Below are 22,195 nucleotides of genomic sequence, written 5' to 3' on the forward strand. Positions count from 1 at the left end.
AGTGAAACTTGCCCATGAACATTTCATGACATGAGAACAGACAAGAGTTGCTCAAACAACCAGAACACATCGCTGACATGTATTAACGATGATACTGAATGCGTCTATTCATAAATATGTCAGCTTATTCTAGGCTAAGGCTTCTTTTTAATGCTCCCTCGTCTCTTCTCTGCCTTTCCCAGTGTCAGTACAGCTTCCCCGTGGAAACACTGAGTGACATCAGGACTGTCACAGCCACCTATGTGGACCTCCGTCTGCATGTGGACTTCTACTGTGAGTTCCAAAGTTGTCAATACAATGTATAGATGTTGGTAGCACTGTCTTAGTAGCTCAGTTAGTGATAAAAGAATAATACTGATGAAGAAAAAAAGGGCAGCAATGTGTATTAGAGAGGTTATCAAGTTTCTGTTTGTAGAAAACAACTTCTGTCTTCCCAAAATATTGCATTTACATTATTTTCACATCTGAACCGTAGGTTATCCCAACAAGGAAAAGAAGAAGTTGGTTTACTTGGCTGGTACCATTCCAGTTCCATATGAAGGTAATGACACTTGCAAGTCTACTTGAAACACTTTCCGCATGGAAAGTGGATTTCACATTGAAATATGAATTTCATTCATTTTCATTGATTTAGAATTTGTCAGTGCAGAACTACACAGTAGTACTGATGATAACACTGGCTGTGACTTCACTTCTGATTTCTATCAGGGATCAACTACCTCCATCCAGGAAATACTGTTGTGCAAATTAGGGCTGTCATGGTTTGGAATTTCGGCCTGAAGCCTGGAACCCACATCCTGTGTGAGGGTCGCGTGTGCGTTGCGGAACCTCTTGCTTTTCATTTCGGCACCCAACAGGTTAGAGGAGCTGTCATGGCAAATAGTGTCCGGGTGATGTAATCATGTCTTTGGAATGCCGTTGCTATGCCGACGCACATTCCCAACTGCAGACGCCTGCGTTCCGGACATTGCACCGCTCGCGACGCTGTGTGCTCACTACCACAGATTAATGTGTATCTTACATTGGGAAGACAAGTAATCGTCTTGCACTTGAATAGCATTAAGGTGAATGCAGGCTCACTAGTCAGTTATAGCTTTTATGTTGGCATGGACATTTTATATTAAAACACCTGCTAGCATGCTAATTGTACGCTTAATTCCCTACGCTAATGTTACAGAGTTGGCTAGTTAACAATAGCAAACAAACCACATCAGCCAAAGTGGTGATACATATAATTCCATAACCGGAAGAGAACGCACAGATGCACAGGTGAGCTCGGCACCACAAACAAGTCTGGACGTCCATGAAAGACAACCAGTGGTGGTGGATGATCGCAGGATCCTTTACATCAGCGATTCCCAACCTATGGGCCGCCTGCAAGTGGGCAAGAGGGTACTGCAAGTGGGCTGCCAAATCATGGGCAAAAAAAAGAAACGTTTTACAAAAACGTTTTAATAATAAAAAAAAATTCATGGTACTGTATTTTTTTCTTTAAAAACCTTTAAAAAATGCATCATCAGTGTGATACTACTAGGCCTACTGCACTGTATGTATGATGATTGTATGATGATGCATATGAAATATCCAGTAAGAATAGGGTTAGGGTTAGATGAGACACCCCAAACAATTTACGTGTGCGTAAAATGCCTGTGTGGGCCGCGAATACTTTTTTTTGATTTTTAAGTGGGCCTTGAGTCCAAAAAGGTTGGGAACCGCTGCTTTACATGATAAAGAAAAATCCCTTCACAATCCCTTCACAACATCCAGCCATGTGAAGAACAGTCTCCAAGGGTACAACCAACTGAAATGTATAGAACAGGTAATAATAAACCAGAAAAAACAACGACAATGGTGGTTTTTGCGGTTGTTTGGTCTAACCCCACAGGTGGCCTGGGGAGGGGTTACCACAACAGCCCTAGTGCAAATGAAAACACACTTCTGAAATTGCTGCACAGAGAGACGCTATCTGCAGTGGTTTGAATCCTGGCCTAAGTAACTCATTCAAGTTATTTCTCACTCAAGTCTTCTCTTGGCTCTTCAGGTAACACATACAACATCCCAGTGTGCATCTGGCTCCATGAGACACACCCCCAGAGCCAGCCCAGGTGCTATGTTTGCCCTTCCGTCTCCATGGTGATCAACCCCAGATGTCCCTGTGTGGAAGCAGATGGACATGTGCTCCTCAACTGTCTCAGCAGCTGGGAGAGTGTAAGTGAATCCTACTACAGTGTGACCTACTGATACAAGTGTGTACATGAAGTACCTACTGTATGTGATACATGTTTGTAAATTAAGTACCTATTCTGAAGTACTTATTCTATATGATACAAGTTTGTAAATGAAGAAGTTCATAAAGGTTTTGTGAGTATACTTTATCCAGATTTAAGGCAGACTAGTTGTAGTTGGTCAGTTCTAGAGTACATGTAGGCCTTTCACACCAGCAAGACTCTGTGCTGGTTCCGGTTCCCGAACGTAATTTTGAACCAGCCGACGAGTTCACACCGAAAATAAATTGGTTCGGAACCTGAAAAATTGGTTCTCAGCTGGAACCAAAAAATAGTGGTTCTTAGCGGGAACCAAAAAATAGAACCATGACGTTGTCAGTGGGTGTGTCATATTCAAGAAGGAAGAAGACAAAATGTAATCTAATCTAAATCTAATCATTAGTGATTCAAAAAATGATCAAAAGTTTCATCATTCTCTATCTTCCTCACATGCTCAGCAAACACACACACACGCGTGAACGCAAACCTCGTAAACCATTTATATTCTAGTAACAGCAGCTGGGAACGTGTTTAGAAAGTGTCTTTTTTTGTGTACAAAATAGTGTTTATTATAGATACTGTAGTGGAAGATATTATCCTCATTTCCAGTGAATTAGTCGCCATCTTGTAACCCAACGTTGATGACGTTGATGGTTCCGCTTAAACTGGTATGAACACGGGCTGGTTCGCCAGAAAGCACCACGTTTCTGAGACTCCAGAACGGGAAACGGCATGGAGCCTTACCGGTGTGAAAGGCCTAATGGTGTGGTTTTGAATGTTACATACAGTTTGGGGAAACATCATTATTTATTTTCCTAGTTAGCTGTAACTAACTACTTCTGTCCCGTTTATATGATTGGCAGGGGTTGTCCAACCTCTTACTGCTTGTCTCGGAGATGAGGTCTGCCTTTCAAAAGGAAACACCCCTCTTTGCCACACACCCAACCAGAGCTCAGACCTTACCAACTCCAGCCCACAGTTTACGTGCAGAGTTCTCCGTTCCTCCTGGACAGTTAGTTTCTGATAGCAGGTAAATCGTGCTTCCTTGAGCATGTCAAGCAAGCACCCAAGATTTATCTTGGTTTCTGTATGTTGAAATCCTGTCCATTTTAAATTTAGTCTATAAAACAACAAAATGTAGAAAAAGTGAAGGGGTCTGAATACTTTACGAAGCCACTGTATGTATTGGACAATGTCCAACAGTTACTGATTTTAAGTGGAATACTTTCATAGAAACCAAACCATTGGCTGTTCTGTGGCTCTGGATAGTTTATGGCCCTTTCTCAATTGTTAGAAATGTGATCATCTCTCACCTCTCATCTGTCCTCCACTCACTTCTTCATGAAGCATTGGAGGAGAATATCTAATGGGAAGAAAGTAGATCTTCTCCTCCAATTCGTTTTGAATAGGAAGAGAGTGGAGGAATCATGTGTCTAACAATTGAGAAAGGTTATACGTTTCTGTTGCTGTGTGTGTGACACTCTTGTTGGTCTCACCCAACCAGCAAGGACACCCAGAGAGCCAGACCCTCCTCAATGTCCCCCATACAGCCTCCCAGAGAGAGAGGTGAGCTGTCTGCTATGTCTGTGTAACTCCGCAAATGCTGTACTTCTGTGGCTGACATTTTTACATTTACATACAACATACAAGTACATTTGTCTAAAGTAAGTGAATCATCTATACGTCAGTCATTATAAGCAACAATCTATGCTAGGACCAGGCACCATTAGCAGTCACAATGTCAGAAGAAGGAACAAACAAACATATTTATATATATATATTGTATTATTCAGCAGTGACGGTCATTGCTTATTGCATTAGCAACTCTGCCCCTTCTCTCTTCTCTGCATTCATTAACTCCTCTTCCCTCACCTACACCTATGTTTTATGATTTGGCCATCATCATTTTTGTTTGACACTAACAATGTAACTTCTTCATTAGTTCCACCCAAGAGTTTAAAGACCAGCAGATCAGAGCCTGTCCGAGAGTCCAGGGTGAGGCGGTCCTACACAGAGGAGCTGTTAGACATGGGGATTGACTTTGGAGCGCCAGGGGTCCCATTTCCCAACTCCCACTCCAACCCTTTCATCACCAGTGCCTCAGGTAGGACTCAAAGTGCATCCGATAGATGCAGGGTTCAAAGAGCCTCTGATAAAAAACGTAAGAAAAAGTAATGGTACAGTGGAGCATTTTTTAATCTGTTGACTCATTATTTACCAGAACATGTCTGCTTGACAGCTCAAAACGCAACTTTCTTCAATTCTGAGGACATGAGCAACCTATTCAAGAGCCTGCAGTTGAAAAATGGTACCCAAGACAAGGGTGAGTCATATCCTTCATTGATTGTTTTGATGAAAGATTTAAATAATTTAGTTCAGCCGTCACTGAACTGAATGGAACAAAATTATTTTCTCTAACTTTATTAACTCGGAAGGGCCTTCATTAAGCCAATTGAAAGATCGTTGATAACGGCGCACAGCCGTTGGCTTTACCTCGCATCAGTCATCTTACACTTTCCCTCAGTGCTTCACCACCACACATTTCTGACTTGGTGTTATCATAGCAGCCATATATTTTGCAGGAATCAAATAATAACAAATACGTTACTCTGTAAATACATGCCTGGAGACAATGTTAACTCTATAAATTTGCAATATTTAAACATCCAGAAGAATTCAACCTGTTCCTACCTATGGCAAAGTAAGGAGAAGTCCTTCTAGAAACTAGATATACTAGATATATGTATATACGTTCAACTATTCTTTCATCTGGGGTTGCAGATTGGCCTTCTTTGTTTAATATCATGTCATACTGTGGGTGGGCTGAGTCAGCATGAAATGGCATGTGGGGGTAGTGGTGGCCTAGAGAATATTGAGTTGGACTGGTTATCAGAAGGTCATGAGGTCATTCAAATCCCACCTGGGAACACCACCACTAATGTGCCCTTGAGCAAGGCACTTAACCCTAAGTTACTCCAACCCTAAGTTACTCCTAACCCTGTCCCTGTCATCTCTAATTGTAAGTCACTTTGGTAAAATGTGTTGGCATGTTGGGGGAATTTTGTGCGTGGGTGTGTTTTTCCTCAACTAGCCATCACCATTGTCATGATCAATGACCTCTTGCCCCTTCAGGACTGGACCTGGGTAGCAGCAGCAATGTTGGGAATCCCCCCAACCCCTTCCTCACTCCCCCTGGTGCCCTGCTGGACAACCGACACAGGGTCCAGGTGAGCCAGCTGCCCCCTGGTTTGACCCCTGGGCGCATGAAGAACAAGCTCACCCTCTTCTTCCAACGCAGGAACAACGGGGGGGTGGAGGTTCTGGACGTGACCTACCCTGCAGCCCAGCCTGACCAGGCCTGTGTCACCTTCCGTAGTCCCCAAGGCAAGCACCAGACCAGGATGCTTACTGCAAACTGATGTTTATGGTATCATTTGTTGTACTCTTTTATTTTAGGAGGAAAATGTATACCGTACTATAAAATGTTTTTGTCTCTCTTTTGACCTTTCTGTGCTATGCTGCTTTCTGTTTTTACTTATAAAAGTAGCCTTTATAACATAATATGCAATCATGATGCATTTAAATGATCAGGGAGGTTGTCAGGAAACAATGTCCAGTTTACTATTAACCATTCAAATGTACACAGCCTACTCTCTAACGTTGCAGTAGCAATGTGTAGATTCATTCAGATTCTTTAGAAGATACTGTATATCTGACTTTGTTCTTTTTTGTCCTTTGATTTTGTCCTTGCAGATGCAGAGCGTGTGCTCCAAAATGCAGAAAGACTCATCACTGTGAATGATCAGCCATTCCCCATTCAGCTCAAGAGGTTTAACAGCGCTCCAGTAAGGCAACTTGGGAACTGACAGATTCCATGATTATAGAATTGACTAGTTTCTAATAATGTCATGTTTGATATCCTGATGATAAAGTGTCAGTAAGCTCAACTCTTTCCTTTGTTACCCTTTGTCCCTTAGACGCTGGTTCCGGCTGGCATCCCTGTTGACAAGGCTGCCATGTTCCAGAGCCTGGTGTCTCTGGAGGGGCGGAGCTTCACCCCTGCAGATGTCCTGGAGGCAGTGCAGTCATGCAGGGACCTCCCCTCGGCTCTGAAGTACCTCTCCCACGAGTGCCCCATCTGCCGGGAGCAGGTGTCCTTCAGCAAGGTGAGAGTTGGCCCAGGTCAGGTCAGGCCTGGGAAGGATGGTGTCAATGTTGGTACATTTAACTATTTATAGAGACGGACACATTTTTTACGTCCTGTAAAAATATGACATATGACATATCTCTCTCTGTCTCTGTCTGTGTATCGGCCAAGATCATCACCATGACCCACTGCTCGTGTGCATTCTGCGAGAGCTGCTTCAAGGCCTACTTCTCGTCGGCCATCAAGGAGAAGAGCATCGTCCATGTGGTGTGTCCCCTCTGCAGCCAACCGGACGTCCGCAGGCAGAGAGGCATGGAGGAGACGATGGACTACTTCAGCTTGCTGGACACACAGGTCAGGGCGTCCCGCAGGCAGGAGACACTGTACTGATGATGATATCTGAATGTATTATGGGTGGCACACTCTTCTCAATTTGCATTTATTCATTAAAGGAGGGGGGGGGGGGGCACATGTAGAAACAGTTGTAATCCCTACACTATACACCTGATTTGGATGTAAATACCCTCACATTAAAGCTGAAAGTCTGCACTTAAAGCACATCTTGATTGTTTCATTTCGAGTCCATTGTGGTGGTGTACAGAGCCAACATTATGAAAATGCTGTCAGTGTCCATATATATATTGACCTAACTGTGTATGTCTTCCTACGAACCATGATCTCATCCAGTAGATGGGGCTCCAACTCTATGAATGCCAACTCCACTTGAATGTATCTCTTATGTTTCTAGATGTTAAAACACATGTGTTTTATGTGACAGATCAGGCACTATTTGGATCCTCAGACCCACGAGTTGTTTCAGCGGAAGTTGAGAGACAGAGCCTTGCAGGGAATGCCCAACTTCCGCTGGTGTGCCCACGTAAGAGAAGACCACTCTTGTTGTTGTTCCTTCTCTGGCTTCTATTCTCTCTGTCTGTCTCTTGTTCCTCCTTTCTGTTTCATAAGGAGTTTAAATATTTAGGGCTTTTTGATTTACTGATTGATTAACATAGATAAAGATACAATTTTGGAGGAAAATATTATAGAAAATTGTATTTTCCTTTAGCCAACCAGCTGGGATAAGGCCAGTGGATTTGACCCAGAACAGAATAAAGCCATAGCTTGTTAGGACAGTTGCAGAGTGTCGACTACTTTCCTTTTTATAAAGTAAAGCTTGGATACGTTTGAATTCAGGATAATAATAATTCTATACCAGGGATGATGAAAACAAAGAAATTGTGTTTTCAGCATATACAAGACAACAATCAAATTGTCGTCAATACATGTCCAACATCAGTTTCACTCCACCAGAATTTAAAAAGCTGTCTCTTAAAATAAACCTTGCAATCCATAATACCCTTGCAATAAACCTTGCAAACCTTGCAATCCTAACTCCACACCCCTGAAAAACTCTGCAGGGCCACAGCATCCAGACGGACCAGCGGATGTAAGACATGTTTGTGGTCATTCTGACACCCATTTGTGTGTGTTGGCTAGTGCTCCTTTGGCCATCTCCACGAGGCAGACAGGCTCAGGATGGACTGCCCCAGCTGCGGGAAAAGCACCTGCTCCCAATGCAAGACTGCTGTAAGTACTATGCAACGTGTATGCACACACACACACACACACACACACACACACACACACACACAAATTGACACTCTTTCTATTTAACTGGTGGGGGTTAGCTTGTGCTAACAGCTTTCAGACCATTAATATACAGCTTCAAAAACACCAAATGAGATCTAGTGTGTATGTGTATGTGTATGTGTATGTGTATGTGTGTGTGTGTGTGTGTGTGTGTGTGTGTGTGTGGTGTGGTGTGTGTGTGTGTGTGTGTGTGTGTGTGTGTGTGTGTGTGTAAATTGGTTCACCAGTGGGCTCCACAACACGAGGGTCTCTCCTGTGAGAAGTTCGGAGAGTGGCAAATCCACAACAACCCAGAGTACCTGACTACAAGATTGGAGAACTTCCTCAGCAAGAACAAAATAGGTATATACACAAACACACTTAACGCTCGGGTCTATCCATGAGATATTGAAGGTTAGATGAAGAAAGAAAAATATACACTATTTCATACTGCCACACATTCATTGCTGTTTTTTATATTCACATACTTTACACACAGTAAATCATATTTTGGCATCTATGTCTCCATATTGAGAATTTCTCATCCATACTGGACCTAACCACAATATATCTATTCTTTTTTTTTTTTTTAGAGTGTCCAAAATGCAAGTTTGTGTTCTACCTCTCCAAGGGTGGTTGTCTCCATTTCAAGTGTACCCAATGCCAGCATGAGTTCTGTGGTGGCTGCAACAGGCCCTTCAAATTAGGATATGTAAGTTTGTAGTTTCTTGTAAGTAAAAGCTTTACTTCAGATGTAAGCATTTGTGCTAATAACACTGTTCACTCTTTACCTTGAAAAGAGACTCTCAGTTGAATTATGGCCATAACACTGTCACAATCATGACATAACAGTGGCCTGTGGTGGTACAATGGTCCAGCACCGCGGCCTACATTGCACACACATGCCCAGCATGGGTTCGAATCCGGCCCATGCCCTGCTGACATGCCCTCTCCTCCTTACTGTCCTCTCTCTCTCTCCACTGTCTCTAACACAAACAAGTAAAACTATATAAGAGTGGGACTGCCCCCCTTGAGGAGGGCCAGAGGCCAGGAATTCTTCTCACCAAATGACCTGGTTAGGGTTGTCTGGTACATGTACGTACATGTTACGGTACATGTGGGAACACGGTACATGTGGGAAAACTAGGGTTAGGGTTAGGTGCTAGGGTGCTACGGTTACGGTTAAGGTTAGGGTTAGGGATATGATTAGGGTTAGGGTTAGACATGCCAGCATGTACCAAATCGACGTAGCACCTAAACCTAACCCTAGTTTTCCCACATGTACCGTAACATACCGTATACATTTACTGTATCCGTATACACAAAGTACTTACAAATTGTCTTATTGCCTACCCCCTCAGCCTGTGGTTAAATGCTTACGGTGATACATATGTATCACTTTAGATGTGTGACTTCTCTATGGAATGTGGGACCCAGGGGTTACACTCTCACCACCCCAGGGACTGCCTGTACCACCTACGGGACTGGAACGTGGACAGACTACAGAAGCTGCTCCAAGTAAGTCGTCCACTACTGACATTTACCTCTGTTTATACCTTCACCCTCACTGCAGTCTCCTTGTCCTTTCCTAACTTTACCTCTAGAACCTCTGCAATTTATCTGGCTCTTACAGTTGCTTTTACACCTCTCTGTTCCAGCACTTATCTGTACTCATTCCTTCGGTTTAATTGAATATAAAATTATCATTGCCCTCTTAAGAACTTAATATATAATCAACTTTTTTTAAATGCTAACTATATTGATGCAAGTATCTAGTACATAGTACATACAAGTATTGTATGTACTATAAATTCTGATGTGGAAGCTACTAAATACTGACAAATGCCTTTGTGCTTACATTTTAGTAATTTAGCTACAATAAGTACATTTGTCTAAGCAACTAAATTAACTATACATAAGTCATCAAAAGTAAAACCAACTGACAAGTGCCATCAGCAGTTACAATGCTAGAGAAAGGAAGAAAACAGGTTGTTATGGTATTATTTTGTATTATTATTATTATTATTATTTTATTCTTTTATTCTTTTCACTGTCACCGTAGTGACCTGCTATGATAATTGAGAGTGTAAATGCTGGTATATCCTCCTCCAGCTTTACAGAGTGTCCTTCTCAGGCCTGGTCAAATCCAAAGAGGGCTCGGCGGGATCCAGAGGTAAAGTTTGATCCAGAAAGCACTTTACTGTATGTTACAGTAGACAAGGTCACAAGTTACAATGTGGGACTCTGCCCTCTCGTGCTCTCTGTACTAGCCCCTGTATTAACCCTTTACACTCTGAGAGGTTGAACACTCTAAATATACCTGAACTCCAACTTATCATTCTCCACATTTTACCCAGGGGCAAGCGATGTCACCTGAACGTTCATGCTCACTTTGAATTACATTTTTAATCCTAAAAACGTTATTTTACGACTGTGCGGTTGTTGTCTCAGGTGTGTGTGCGGTTCTGGAGCATGGAGAGACAGGCAGTCGCAGAGAGGAGCCCTGTGGTCGCCCAACTCTCCCAGAATACAGTGGCTACTGCACGTAAGAAACATCAACCCTGTCCAGAAACAACCCTTAAGATGGTCTTCCTTGACACCTACATATACAGTTGCAATCACAATTATTCAACCCCCATTGCTTATTAGGCTTATTGGCAAAATGTAAACTTTTCCAGTTGCAATAAAAAAAGCTGTCACATACTGTATATTGGTTTCACCATTTAGAAAACACTTTTTTTTGTCTTCTCCCTCTCTCCAGCTTACATTATAAGGAGCGTCTAGTAGAGCTGATAAACTGGAACCGTGCCGACCCCGCGGTGCTGTTTGACACGGCGGAAGTGGTGGCGGAGCTGCAACGGTGGAACATTCCTATTCCACTGAAGAACCCTGAAGAACCAGAGCCACTCTACATACACCGCCTTAGACTGGTGAGCACTTTTAAATTGCACTGTAAAATTAAGCTACATTAAATGAAAAGTGCTTTTCATTTAAATCCCAAAATCAGACAGGTCTGTAAATTAACATGGTTTCAATATAGTTCCATTGTAGTTTAAAGCACATTATATAGCCCCCCCCCCCCCCTTCAGTAATGCAATGTATATTTCTCTTAGACTCTGACCCAGAGAATTCGCCTTAAAAACGACCTCCCTGTGAAGTCCAAGGTTGACCATTGCCCTCTGCCCTCGTCAGCCTCTATGGGGAGCGTGTGGTCTTCTGCCCCAATCAACCCTGCAAGGGGCTTCCCCGAGGACTCTCAGCTGCTACTCTTGCTTAACGATTGAGGACAGCCGTTGTAACGCCACGTCATAAGGGATGTATAACACAATAATATGACATAAATGCTGTGGGTTCTCCAGATCAATGTGATCTGACCAGGAAAATGTCAACACAAACACTAATGCAGATAATGCTAATGTAGCAATAGCATACTAGGTGGATTTTTTTTTACATTTAGCTACACCCTACTACATCCAAGGATAAGAAGATTACTGTATGTTGTAGGCAGTATGAAAGGTAATTGAGTTCTAGTGTTGCTTAGTGCACTCTACAGTCTCAGACATACCGTGAGCTTAGAATGATAAGGTTCTATCTCCGTTTAGGGCAGTTCAGAGATATCGAGCGTCAACGTTTTTACATTCCATTATGTTTTGTGAGATGGAACCTCTGTATTTTATGAATTACTAACAAAAAAATGTCAACATTTTAAAAACAACACCACACAGGCATTAATAAACACCTAATGGATCAGATTATGTAAAAAAACTCAATTTTGACAAAAATGGAGATAGAACCTTAGAATTCTAACGTCACGATACACCACCAGCAGGGAGGGGCTGGTGGAGGGAGACATGGGGAGGACAGGCTCATTGTAATGCATGGAATGGAATAAGGAATGGCATCCAATGTGTTTGTTTGGTACCATTCATCTTTCTATTCCAGGCCTTATAATGAGCCTGACCACCTGTGAGAGGAAATGTTTTAGTTGGTTTAAAATCCTGCAGAACTGTGATGCACATTTTGGGTCCTTGGGTTTCACAGCCAGAAATGTGTCTAATGTGAAATACTGTAGAGTCGACATACACTAGGTCTGCTATTCAGTTAGAGCAACTCATTTTCTATAGGGTGCAACATTACCGATCTTCCAGATGGAAATGTATTATGAAGGACTCATGTAGAATACAGCTGTCAGCTCTACTCAAGACATTCTATCTGCATGCCTCATACAGTAGTTTCTGTGTGACAAGAATACAAAAGCAGAATTTGGTCTTCAAGTGAGTTGTGTACCCCCAGTATTGTGAGTACGGTAAATGAGACGTTTCATTTTGTTTTTACTTAAGTCATTTGTTTATTTGTTCAGTTTATTTATTAAAGTATGTATTAGCTATTTTAAAAAGCACTTTGTCCATGTTGATGGTACATCTGTGGAATGTTTCCTTTCTGTTGTTTTCCACAAGGTCTCAGGTTAGCTCGAACAAACGTATAAAATATAACTCGAGAGAGTTGTCTTGATACTTGTATTTCCTCTTCTATAACACGTACCAGTGTGTGAAGTCTGTCTCACACTTTAACACAGAAATATTTTTGAATGTCAGGTACTATATTATGCATGTGGATATGACAAGCCACACTTAACACCACATTTTGAGTAGAAATGTATCCTTATTCAGTTACTGTAAGACACAGACACATTTCTGTCTGGATTTTGAATAATACTTTACGGTAGTTTGGGACCAGTCAATTTAATATACTCAAATCTGGTATTTAGGTATAACTGGAGCCACACAAAAGATGGTATGGGACTCAAAACCCACATTGACATTAAACTACCTTTGATATATCAAAACATCTGACAAGCTGTTTTGGAATGTAATGCCTCTAGGGGGGGGGGGGGGTAGGGGGGCTTACACTGTTTGTGTTTGCATGTTTTGTGTGAAAAGGATCACAATTTGGATGTGATAAATAAAATAACAGCCATAATGTGATTAATGAAAAGTGTTAAAGTACTTTAATAAACTTATTTTTCTACTGACTGTCTGTTAACAGTATGTCTGAATTATTGTAAAAAGTCACAATTTCTACACACTGTAATCAACTTATCAGGTCTTCTATTCATATAAATGAAGTATTATACAGTTATATAGACATGTACATTTCCTGCATCTTGTGTTAATAACTGGTGACAAATATACAGTACATTTCAGATCTCCTGGAAGATAGTTATCAACTAAACATTCGAATTTCAAATGATTGAAACGTATGCTACGACAAAATATGTTGGTTTTCAATGACCAGACTTTCTTCAGAAATACATCAAACCATTTCTGTAAAAAAATCTGACAAAAACCAAAACATTTTCTTTCTTTCATTCTCTTTCTTTCTTCATTGAATTGAACATTACAATTTCCTTAATTTAACCTATTTTGGTTCTATAGGTGCATCATCTCGCAAAGGGGTAAATGCATCTATTTCTTTGACAAGACGTTCAGCAATTGTCTTGTTGTTGGCAGCCACCACTCTTCTGGACATTAGGTCCAACTGTCCACCTAAAGAAATACATAGCAACAATAAATGCATTAATTAATCTATAAAAACACTTTTACTCGATTATCAATCATAATTAAGGGATAATAACAGCTTAGACTCTCCAAGATGTCAGAGTTTGCCGTGGTGCAGATGCCTACAGCGACCACTATCTGGTGACAGCTAACATCAGGCTGAAGCTCAGGAAAAGTTAAACAGCAGGGTCAATGAAAGAGACGACTCAACATCGGAAAACTGAAACATCAGAACATCAACAATGACCATGATGTCCTCTTGTAAGTCTATTGCCTTACCCTCGACATCCATGAGGACTCCCCCAGCCTCTGTGACTATGACAGCACCAGCTGCAATGTCCCAGCAGTGGATCCCTATCTCGTAGTAGGCCTCCACGCACCCTGACGCCACCAGACACATGTTGGTGGCAGCCGTGCCTACGCCCCGCATCCTGGGGAGAGAAACACAGTTTCTGGGTTCAAAAGAATTTAAACCACTTGAGGTGCATTTGATTTAGCTTTCTAAATATAAATGTGCAAATCTCATGTGCAAACATTGCCCAACCGGTGCACCAAGCATATGAATTAAACCGTACAGAGTATTCTCAAGCAATTTAAATATTTTGCTGAGGTCTGCTTCAGGATTTACAGATATATACAGTGAGACCAGGAGAGGAAGAGACAGACCCATGTGCTTATTAATGAATAATTTGGCTAATCTATTTGGCTACGTTTTTTCTGAAAAATGTTTCCTTCCCTAATGATATGACTGGGTCGACTTACCCATGGATTGGAAGACACAAGATTTTCCTCATGCTGGAAAAGATTTTGTCAACCACCTCTGCGTCTCTGCTGGAGCCAAACTCTGTGGCGATGATTGACTGATTGATCTCTTCAAAGGAATGAAGACACATTGTCATCAGTGACAGGGATTGGGGGAATTAGGGAGGGGGTGGGGTTGACTACTGAAAACTGTGAAGGCCCGACATACACACAGCTTTTTCCCCACAGCCATCCGGCTCCTAAATGCCGCTGGGCCCCCCCCCCCTGACCTGACCCCTATCTATCTACCCTCCCTCCACCCCCACCCAGAGAGCTTTGGACTGTCTGGACATGAACACTTGAACACTTGATCTCTGCACTTTATATTTATATTAATTATGGCTCTTGCACTTTGATGTTGGTTTGCACTGTCTTGTCCTGTCTTGCACCTGTCCTGCTGTAAACCGTGCTCCATTGTCCCAAACCAAATTCCTAACATGTTTACATGTCATGGCAATAAAGTCTTCTGATTCTCTGATTCTGATTCTGATTCTGGATCCAATTATGAGTATATAGTGTGAAGAGAATTTGTCAGGAAAAGAAAACAATTTGTGCTTTATTGCGGTGGTAAATGGTATATGGACTGCACTTATATAGCGCCTTTATCCAAAGCGCTTTACAACAGCCTCTCATTCACCCATTCACATACACATTCAGACACCAATGGCGGCAAGCATACCATTCAGCCTAGTAAGTGAGGCTAAAGACATAGTGATAGGAAGTATAATGGACAGCTGTTGGCATACCATTCTGGTCTGACACCTGGAGAGGCTGTCCATTGCAGAAGGCTCCCTTTCCTTTCCTAGCTGTGTACATTTTGTCTTCTATGCAGCTGTAGACCACACCAAACTCCATCTGTAGAAAATAAAGAAACAACCCCTTGCCTTTAACACACTCACTATAGATCCAAAATGATTGGATACTGTACAGAAAGTAGGAGCAATATGGTAGTGGGTTGTCTGGCCCTCTAAAAGGCTAGACGGAATTTTTGCTATATTGCTAATGTATCTAGTTACAAATCCCAATTTGTAAGTGTTTTGCTTGCGGCACAGTCATTCCATGAAGTTCTGTAAATTCAGCAGTTTAATTTGTGTTTTTGCAACCGGATGTCATGCATGTAATTTTTTAATTTGAACAGACATTTATGGTAACAAGGTTAGGTAACACAGTCCTTTGGAGAAAAAGAACCCTGAGTCATTCTGAAGACTTACCTTCTTGTTCACTGCAAAGCCAATAGAAATGGCAACAAATGGATATCTATGGGGGAGCAGAAATGTCAGAGAAAAATGGTTACACAGCATTAAATCAATGCATGTATGATGCTACTGTAGGGTGAAAACATGGTTTGCCATATGCTATCTTGAATGACTCTTCTTGAGCTTAAATATCTTATACTGTATACATGTACAGTACCAGGCAAAAGTTTGGACACACCTTCTCATTCAATGGTTTTTCTTTATTTTTTTTAAAATTATTTTCTACATTGTAGATTAATACTGAAGACATCAAAACTATGAAAGAACACATATGGAATTATGTAGTAAACAAAAAAAGTGTTCAACCAGAATATGTTTTATATTTTAGATTCTTCAAAGTAGCCACCTTTTGCTTTGATGATAGCTTTGCACACTCTTGGCATTCTCTCAATCAGCTTCACGAGGTAGTCACCTGGAATGGTTTTCCAACAGTCTTGAAGGAGCTCCCAGAGGTGCTGAGCACTTGTTGGCTGCTTTTCCTTCACTCAGCGGTCCAGATGACCTGGTCTCCACAATCACCCGACCTAAACCCAATTGAGATGAGTGGGACAGCAATGTAAAGGAAAAGCAGCCAACAAGTGCTCAGCACGTCTGGGAGCTCCTTCTGGTGGAAGACTGTTGGAAAACCATTCCAGGTGACTACCTCATGAAGCTGATTGAGAGAATGCCAAGAGTGTGTGCAAAGGTGGCTACTATGAAGAATCTAAAATATAAAACATATTCTGGTTTGTTTAACAATTTATTGTTTACTACTACATAATTCCATATGTGTTCTTTCATAGTTTTGATGTCTTCAGTATTAATCTACAATGTAGAAAAGAATAATAATAATAATAATGAAAAACCATTGAATGAGAAGGTGTGTCCAAAGTCCAAACGTTTGACTGGTACTGTATGTTGATGTTGTTTATCAAGCTATAATAATGTCCAATATTGATGCATAATGACATACAGTATGTGGGCTATAAGTATTCTAAGCATACAAGATATCCCACTTACTTACCCATGTACAAAATTAGTGGTCCCATCAACTGGGTCGATGATCCAGGTTGGGTTATCAGTCAGGACACATGGTTCTCCAGCTGCCACTGACTCCTCACCTATGAAGCTTGAATACAGAGGAGGGCAACCAGACTTAATACATCAATACACTGTCCAGCATAAGTTCTTTTGTTTCTTCTTTTGGCTCCACACTACTAATTTGGGGATTTTAAATCACTGTACTTACTATGAGGTTAACGTGGAGATTCCCAGCTTTTATATGATGGTATTTGTGTACATATTGGTTTCACCATTCAGAAATGACAGCACTTTTTATGCACAGTCCCCCTATTATATATTTTCGGGGGTACCAAAGCATTTCAGGGTACCAAAAGTGATGGGAGAATTGGCTTGATAGGTGTTTCTGGTTTGTCATTTGTGCATCATAAGAGAGCTCTCAATGTCAAGTAATGATTGTACGCTTTTGTTTGCCTTGTCTGTCAACAAAAGAGATGTCAATTAAAGTCTGATAATTAAAGTCTGATAATCTCTACTTTAACCTCTAACCCCCTAGTAATAGTTTGATTTCAAATCCAAACTTTTGTGTACAGCCAAAAGACGAAACAATGCTTCACTGTCCAATTACGTACATAGGACACTGTATAGCCTATACCAATACTACATATCTCTTCAAAGGAATTAAGACACATTGTCATCAGTAATGGCGCGCGTGCGTGCGTGCGTGTGTGTGTGTGTGTGTTGTTTTGCATCCAAGTCTATCTCTTACCTGACACCATGCAGTGGGAGAGGTCCTACAAAGGGCCTTTTCATTTTTCCCATACAGGTGTGGGCCATTCAGCCGACCACATTTTACAATCAGTATTACTTAAAGTACAATACAGTAATAACATAAGCCATTACTCACAGTAAGCCTACTAAAGGCAGTAGTATCATACCTGTTAAGAAAACGTCAAAGAGTGTAATTATCGTAGGCTATACAAATTACTTTACCTGTGTGTGGGAAACCTTTCTTTCACAGACTCGATAATGAGTTGCTCCACCATTTGGTCAGTTTTGGTCACTAGGTCCACAGAGGAGCTCTTACACATAATCTTCATCTCATTCTGCACAGAATCCCTTACAATCTGCAGACAATAAAGGTGGATTAATGGTTGGTCAAAGTGTGGTCATGTATAATAACATTATATGGGCAGAAATAAGTGTATAACAGCCACAATCAACTACTGAGTACACACGTACACAAGTACACACGTACACACGTACACACACACACACACACACACACACACACACACACACACACACACAACTCACAGATCCTGCTTTCCTGGCCAAAGCCACAGCATGGTCCATGGCATCCTGCCAGAGGTCAGGCATGGTGCCTTGATGTGAGAAATATGCCCTTAAAAGGAAATAGTCATTCTGACCATGATGTGATGGTATCAACAGTACACATGCATCTCATTCAGAGGTTAGACCAACATATCAATATTGATGACAAGAGCAACCCATTGCTTCAGTGGGTTCACCTAATTGTGATTTGATAACAATATTAGTAGTAGCCCTAAGACTAGCAGTTACCTGTGGATTGCATTAGAAAGAAGCCTAGGCCCACTTTGAAATTGTGTAATTTTTAATCTCAAATCTAATACTTAGCTATAGCACCTTAATGAAATGCAACAGCACTTTGGACCAGTGTTGTTTCCACAGCTAACATGTCTACGTGCAAACAATGTTGAGGCTTTGAGATTGCTTTTCTGCTGTTCATGCCAACATATTGACCTGCCGAGTCTTTAACGCGTTGACAGAGACACTAAACTATGGTCTGGGTGTACAATGTCCATGAAGCAAGAAACATGCAATGAGCGAGTTGCCCAAATAAATCGTGACGTTAGAATTATAAGGTTATATCTCAATTTTTGTCAAAATTGAGTTTTTTACATAATCTGATCCATTAGGTGTTTATTAATGCCTGTGTGGTGTTTTTTTTATTTAAATGTTGACACTTTTGAGTTAGTCATTCATAAAATACAAAGGTTCCATCTCACAGAACATAATAATGTAAAAACGTTGACGCTCAATATCTCTGAACTACCCTAAACGGAGATAGAACCTTATCATTCTAAACTCACGAAATGTGAGTCGATAAATGACGTAAATAGGCCTATATTATAGTCACTAAAATTACGAAAATCTTACCCGGTGTAGATTAAGTTTGAGATAACAGGAAGTCAATTCCTGTAATCTAATTAACGAATTAAGAAGATAGTTTAGTGGGTTTAAATCCACGCTGTCCACCCCGGAAACTAGAAATGCAACTGGAGTGAAAACAAAAATCGTAGCCACCGTCTGCACGCATGCGCAGAGAGATTTGTGGATGGTTTATTTTCAAACTTCGTAATATAATTGTGTTAAATTAGCTGGAAAACAAACGGCAAGTAAGTAAGTACATATTTTAAATTGCGTTAAGTGTTTTTATTCCGGCAATTGTTAACGAGGGCAGAGGATCTAGTCCGACTGCGCATGTGCGTACTCACTCTCCTTAGGGTGCGTTCGTAAATACGCTCTGGAAATCTGCTCTGGTTTCAACGTCATAGAGCGCTCTGTAATCAGTTAATTTACTAACAGTCTGTTAAAAGTCTTTACAAACTAACTGTAAACATGGCGGACACCGTTATTGACTCTAGCTAGCTTTCTGCTGCTAACTTAAGTGATGTAACAGATTACTACTAACGTTACCATTTTTTCCATCTTTTAAAATTCATTCAAATTAACTTTAATTCATGCCATGAATAAACATGATTATTAAAAAAAATTGTTACACACAGATGTGTGTTGAGTACCAAATAAGCCAATCATAACATTTTGTTGACATGTTTAGATTGGAATGTTCGGCCAAACCGTCAGTGCTCTCAGTGCTCCCAGAGCAAAGTGCTCTGAATTTTCGAACAGGTACGCTCTGAGCGCTCTGAATATCCGAACGACCAGAGAGCACCCCGGGTGCGCTCCGGCGCTCTCAGATCGTATTTACGAACGCACCCAAAGATAAGTGAGAACAGTCTACCGCCCTACTATGTACTCTCTGTGTGATTGCTAGACTCTCTGTGTGATTGCTAGACTCTCTGTGTGACTGCTAGACTCTCTGTGTGACTGCTAGACTCTCTGTGTGACTGCTAGACTCTCTGTGTGACTGCTAGACTCTCTGTGAGACTGCTAGACTCTCTGTGAGACTGCTAGACTCTCTGTGAGACTGCTAGACTCTCTGTGTGACTGCTAGACTCTCTGTGTGACTGCTAGACTCTCTGCAAGACTGCTAGACTCTCTGCGAGACTGCTAGACTCTCTGTGTGACTGCTAGACTCTCTGTGAGACTGCTAGACTCTCTGTGTGACTGCTAGACTCTCTGTGTGACTGCTAGACTCTCTGTGAGACTGCTAGACTCTCTGTGAGACTGCTAGACTCTCTGTGTGACTGCTAGACTCTCTGTGAGACTGCTAGACTCTCTGTGAGACTGCTAGACTCTCTGTGTGACTGCTAGACTCTCTGTGAGACTGCTAGACTCTCTGTGTGACTGCTAGACTCTCTGTGTGACTGCTAGACTCTCTGTGAGACTGCTAGACTCTCTGTGAGACTGCTAGACTCTCTGTGAGACTGCTAGACTCTCTGTGTGACTGCTAGACTCTCTGTGTGACTGCTACACTCTCTGTGAGACTGCTAGACTCTCTGTGTGACTGCTAATACATTACCATATTGAATTTATTGACCCAAATGTTAACCGTTTTGTGTTTGGATAATTTTCCATAAGCTCTGTGTTTATTCTTGAGTAAACATTTGAATGGAATAACAGCTGTAATTTCCCATTTCATTTACTTACCTGGGGGTAGGGGCGCCTCACCTGTTTAGCTAGACCTAGGTAAAGTAGGGGGTGGTGTCAGGTCAGTTCGGCACTTACCTCGCACACACTGCACACACTTTTCACGGCCACCTACTAAAGCCCACTTTACTCCGTCTAAGAGGTTGACGTTAACCCAAGCTACTAAACAGTAAACAACTTGCTCACTCACCTGAACATTGAGGCCATAGGTATTGGGTGTGGGGGACCGAGATCCTGTCCCACTCAGTCCTCCCCAGACTAAGTACTTTGTAACCCCTACAAGGCGGCGGTAATAATCCCGACCGTCACCCTTCCTTCCTTCCTTCCTTCCTCACCTTCTTAATGTAGTTCATTCGAACCAGCACCCCTCTCCCCCTCTCGTTGAGGATGATGAGCTTCTCAGCCAGCTTCTGTTGGTAGGCCATGACTCTGGACATGATGCTGCAAGGCTCCCCTAGTCTACACCCACACCTCCACCGGTTCCCTGGCAACCCTCAGTCACAGCTCGAACCTCCACCACTAGGACAAGTGCACCCGGCCCAAGCCCCGCCCCCCTAGCTGTCACATGGATGGTGGTAGATAGAGATGGTGGGTGGAGTCTAGAGTGGGTGGTGACTAAAGGGAGGCTATTGAAGATTTTTTTTTATGTTGAAAATGTGTGCCCAGTCTTTCGTGACGTTAGGGCCCCTGTTTATTGCTTTAGTTGACTTTTGTTAAGTTAATTTAACCCTTTTAAAACCAAGCACATATAATACAGACAAGCATACATGTATGTACATGAATAAAATCATAGAGGATAATACACAATAAAGTACTTATTTCAGTTGTAGTCCTCTTTACAACACATTGGTTTGGCAAGATTGACAATAAAGTTGGCTACACTATGGCTATGAGGGAAGGATATCAAAACATAGAAATAAAGAAATTGAAAACATCTACTTCATGATTTGCTGTTACGTTGTTTCAGAATACTCCTCTTATATCTAAAGGCGAAACAGGAAGTGAAACACAGACAAGATGACATGATGGAAGTAGAGGCTTTGGATTTCCTGTCTGTTACTAACCCAGACCCTCCCCCTCTCCCCTCTGAACTGTCTCACTGGTAGTGTGTGATACACACAGCGTTTGTTCTTATATTACGTTAACAGTTTCTAACATCAACTTTGTTTGTTTTGTCTCTTGTATTTTGTCATTATCACATTCATGTCAGCTATTATCGATCATGGCCCAATGACTTGTTAGTCTTCCCAAACATGCATTACAGCACGCTTACCAGCATCAGTTATGAGCAACAAGTAGCTACATCAGGTGCATCACCGTTACGCTCTCCCTGAGATTATGTTGGCCACTAGGGGGAGTGCTCTCCCTGAGATGATGTTGGCCACTAGGGGGAGTGCTCTCCCTGAGATGATGTTGGCCACTAGGGGGAGTGCTCTCCCTGAGATAATGTTGGCCACTAGGGGGAGTGCTCTCCCTGAGATGATGTTGGCCACTAGGGGGAGTGCTCTCCCTGAGATGATGTTGGCCACTAGGGGGAGTGCTCTCCCTGAGATGATGTTGGCCACTAGGGAGAGTGCAACCTCCTGCTGCTGCAGCCTATGATCAGTCCACTCTGCTAGTAGGTGTGTCAAACAACATTAACCATGGGTTAACCAGGTTCCATTACTG

The 22,195-nt window shown here is 41.9% G+C and overlaps 1 protein-coding gene across 2 annotated transcripts; it reads right to left on the bottom strand.

The window, feature by feature from the left end:
• Positions 1-13,096: 13,096 nt before the first annotated feature.
• Positions 13,097-18,970, bottom strand: impa1 (inositol monophosphatase 1). 2 transcript variants are annotated; one of them, XM_080542746.1, is made up of 9 exons: positions 18,854-18,970; positions 17,969-18,056; positions 17,645-17,778; positions 16,656-16,760; positions 15,608-15,653; positions 15,143-15,251; positions 14,358-14,466; positions 13,875-14,012; positions 13,097-13,583 (listed from the first exon to the last, which is right to left on the bottom strand). In XM_080542746.1, the coding sequence occupies exons 2-9, from the start codon at positions 18,029-18,031 to the stop codon at positions 13,523-13,525; spliced, it is 765 nt and encodes a 254-aa protein (XP_080398872.1). In that variant the 5' UTR covers positions 18,032-18,056; positions 18,854-18,970; the 3' UTR covers positions 13,097-13,522. The 2 variants fall into 2 exon arrangements, with proteins under 2 accessions (XP_080398872.1, XP_080398871.1); XM_080542745.1 differs by having other exon boundaries at positions 13,875-14,026.
• Between the last annotated feature and the right edge of the window lie 3,225 nt (positions 18,971-22,195).

Source organism: Nansenia antarctica (assembly GCF_963989245.1).
Source record: "Nansenia antarctica genome assembly, chromosome: 12".
Lineage (NCBI taxonomy): Eukaryota > Metazoa > Chordata > Actinopteri > Argentiniformes > Microstomatidae > Nansenia > Nansenia antarctica.

Bases quoted from the DNA above. Each gene is read 5' to 3' on its own strand.
- impa1 (XM_080542745.1), bottom strand. From the start codon at position 18,031: ATGCCTGACCTCTGGCAGGATGCCATGGACCATGCTGTGGCTTTGGCC. The intron at 15,252-15,607 runs GTAAGTCTTCAG...TATTTTCTACAG, and splicing joins GCTTTGCAGTGAACAAGAAG to ATGGAGTTTGGTGTGGTCTA. The intron at 14,467-15,142 runs GTATGCCAACAG...ATTCCTTTGAAG, and splicing joins CCAGGTGTCAGACCAGAATG to AGATCAATCAGTCAATCATC.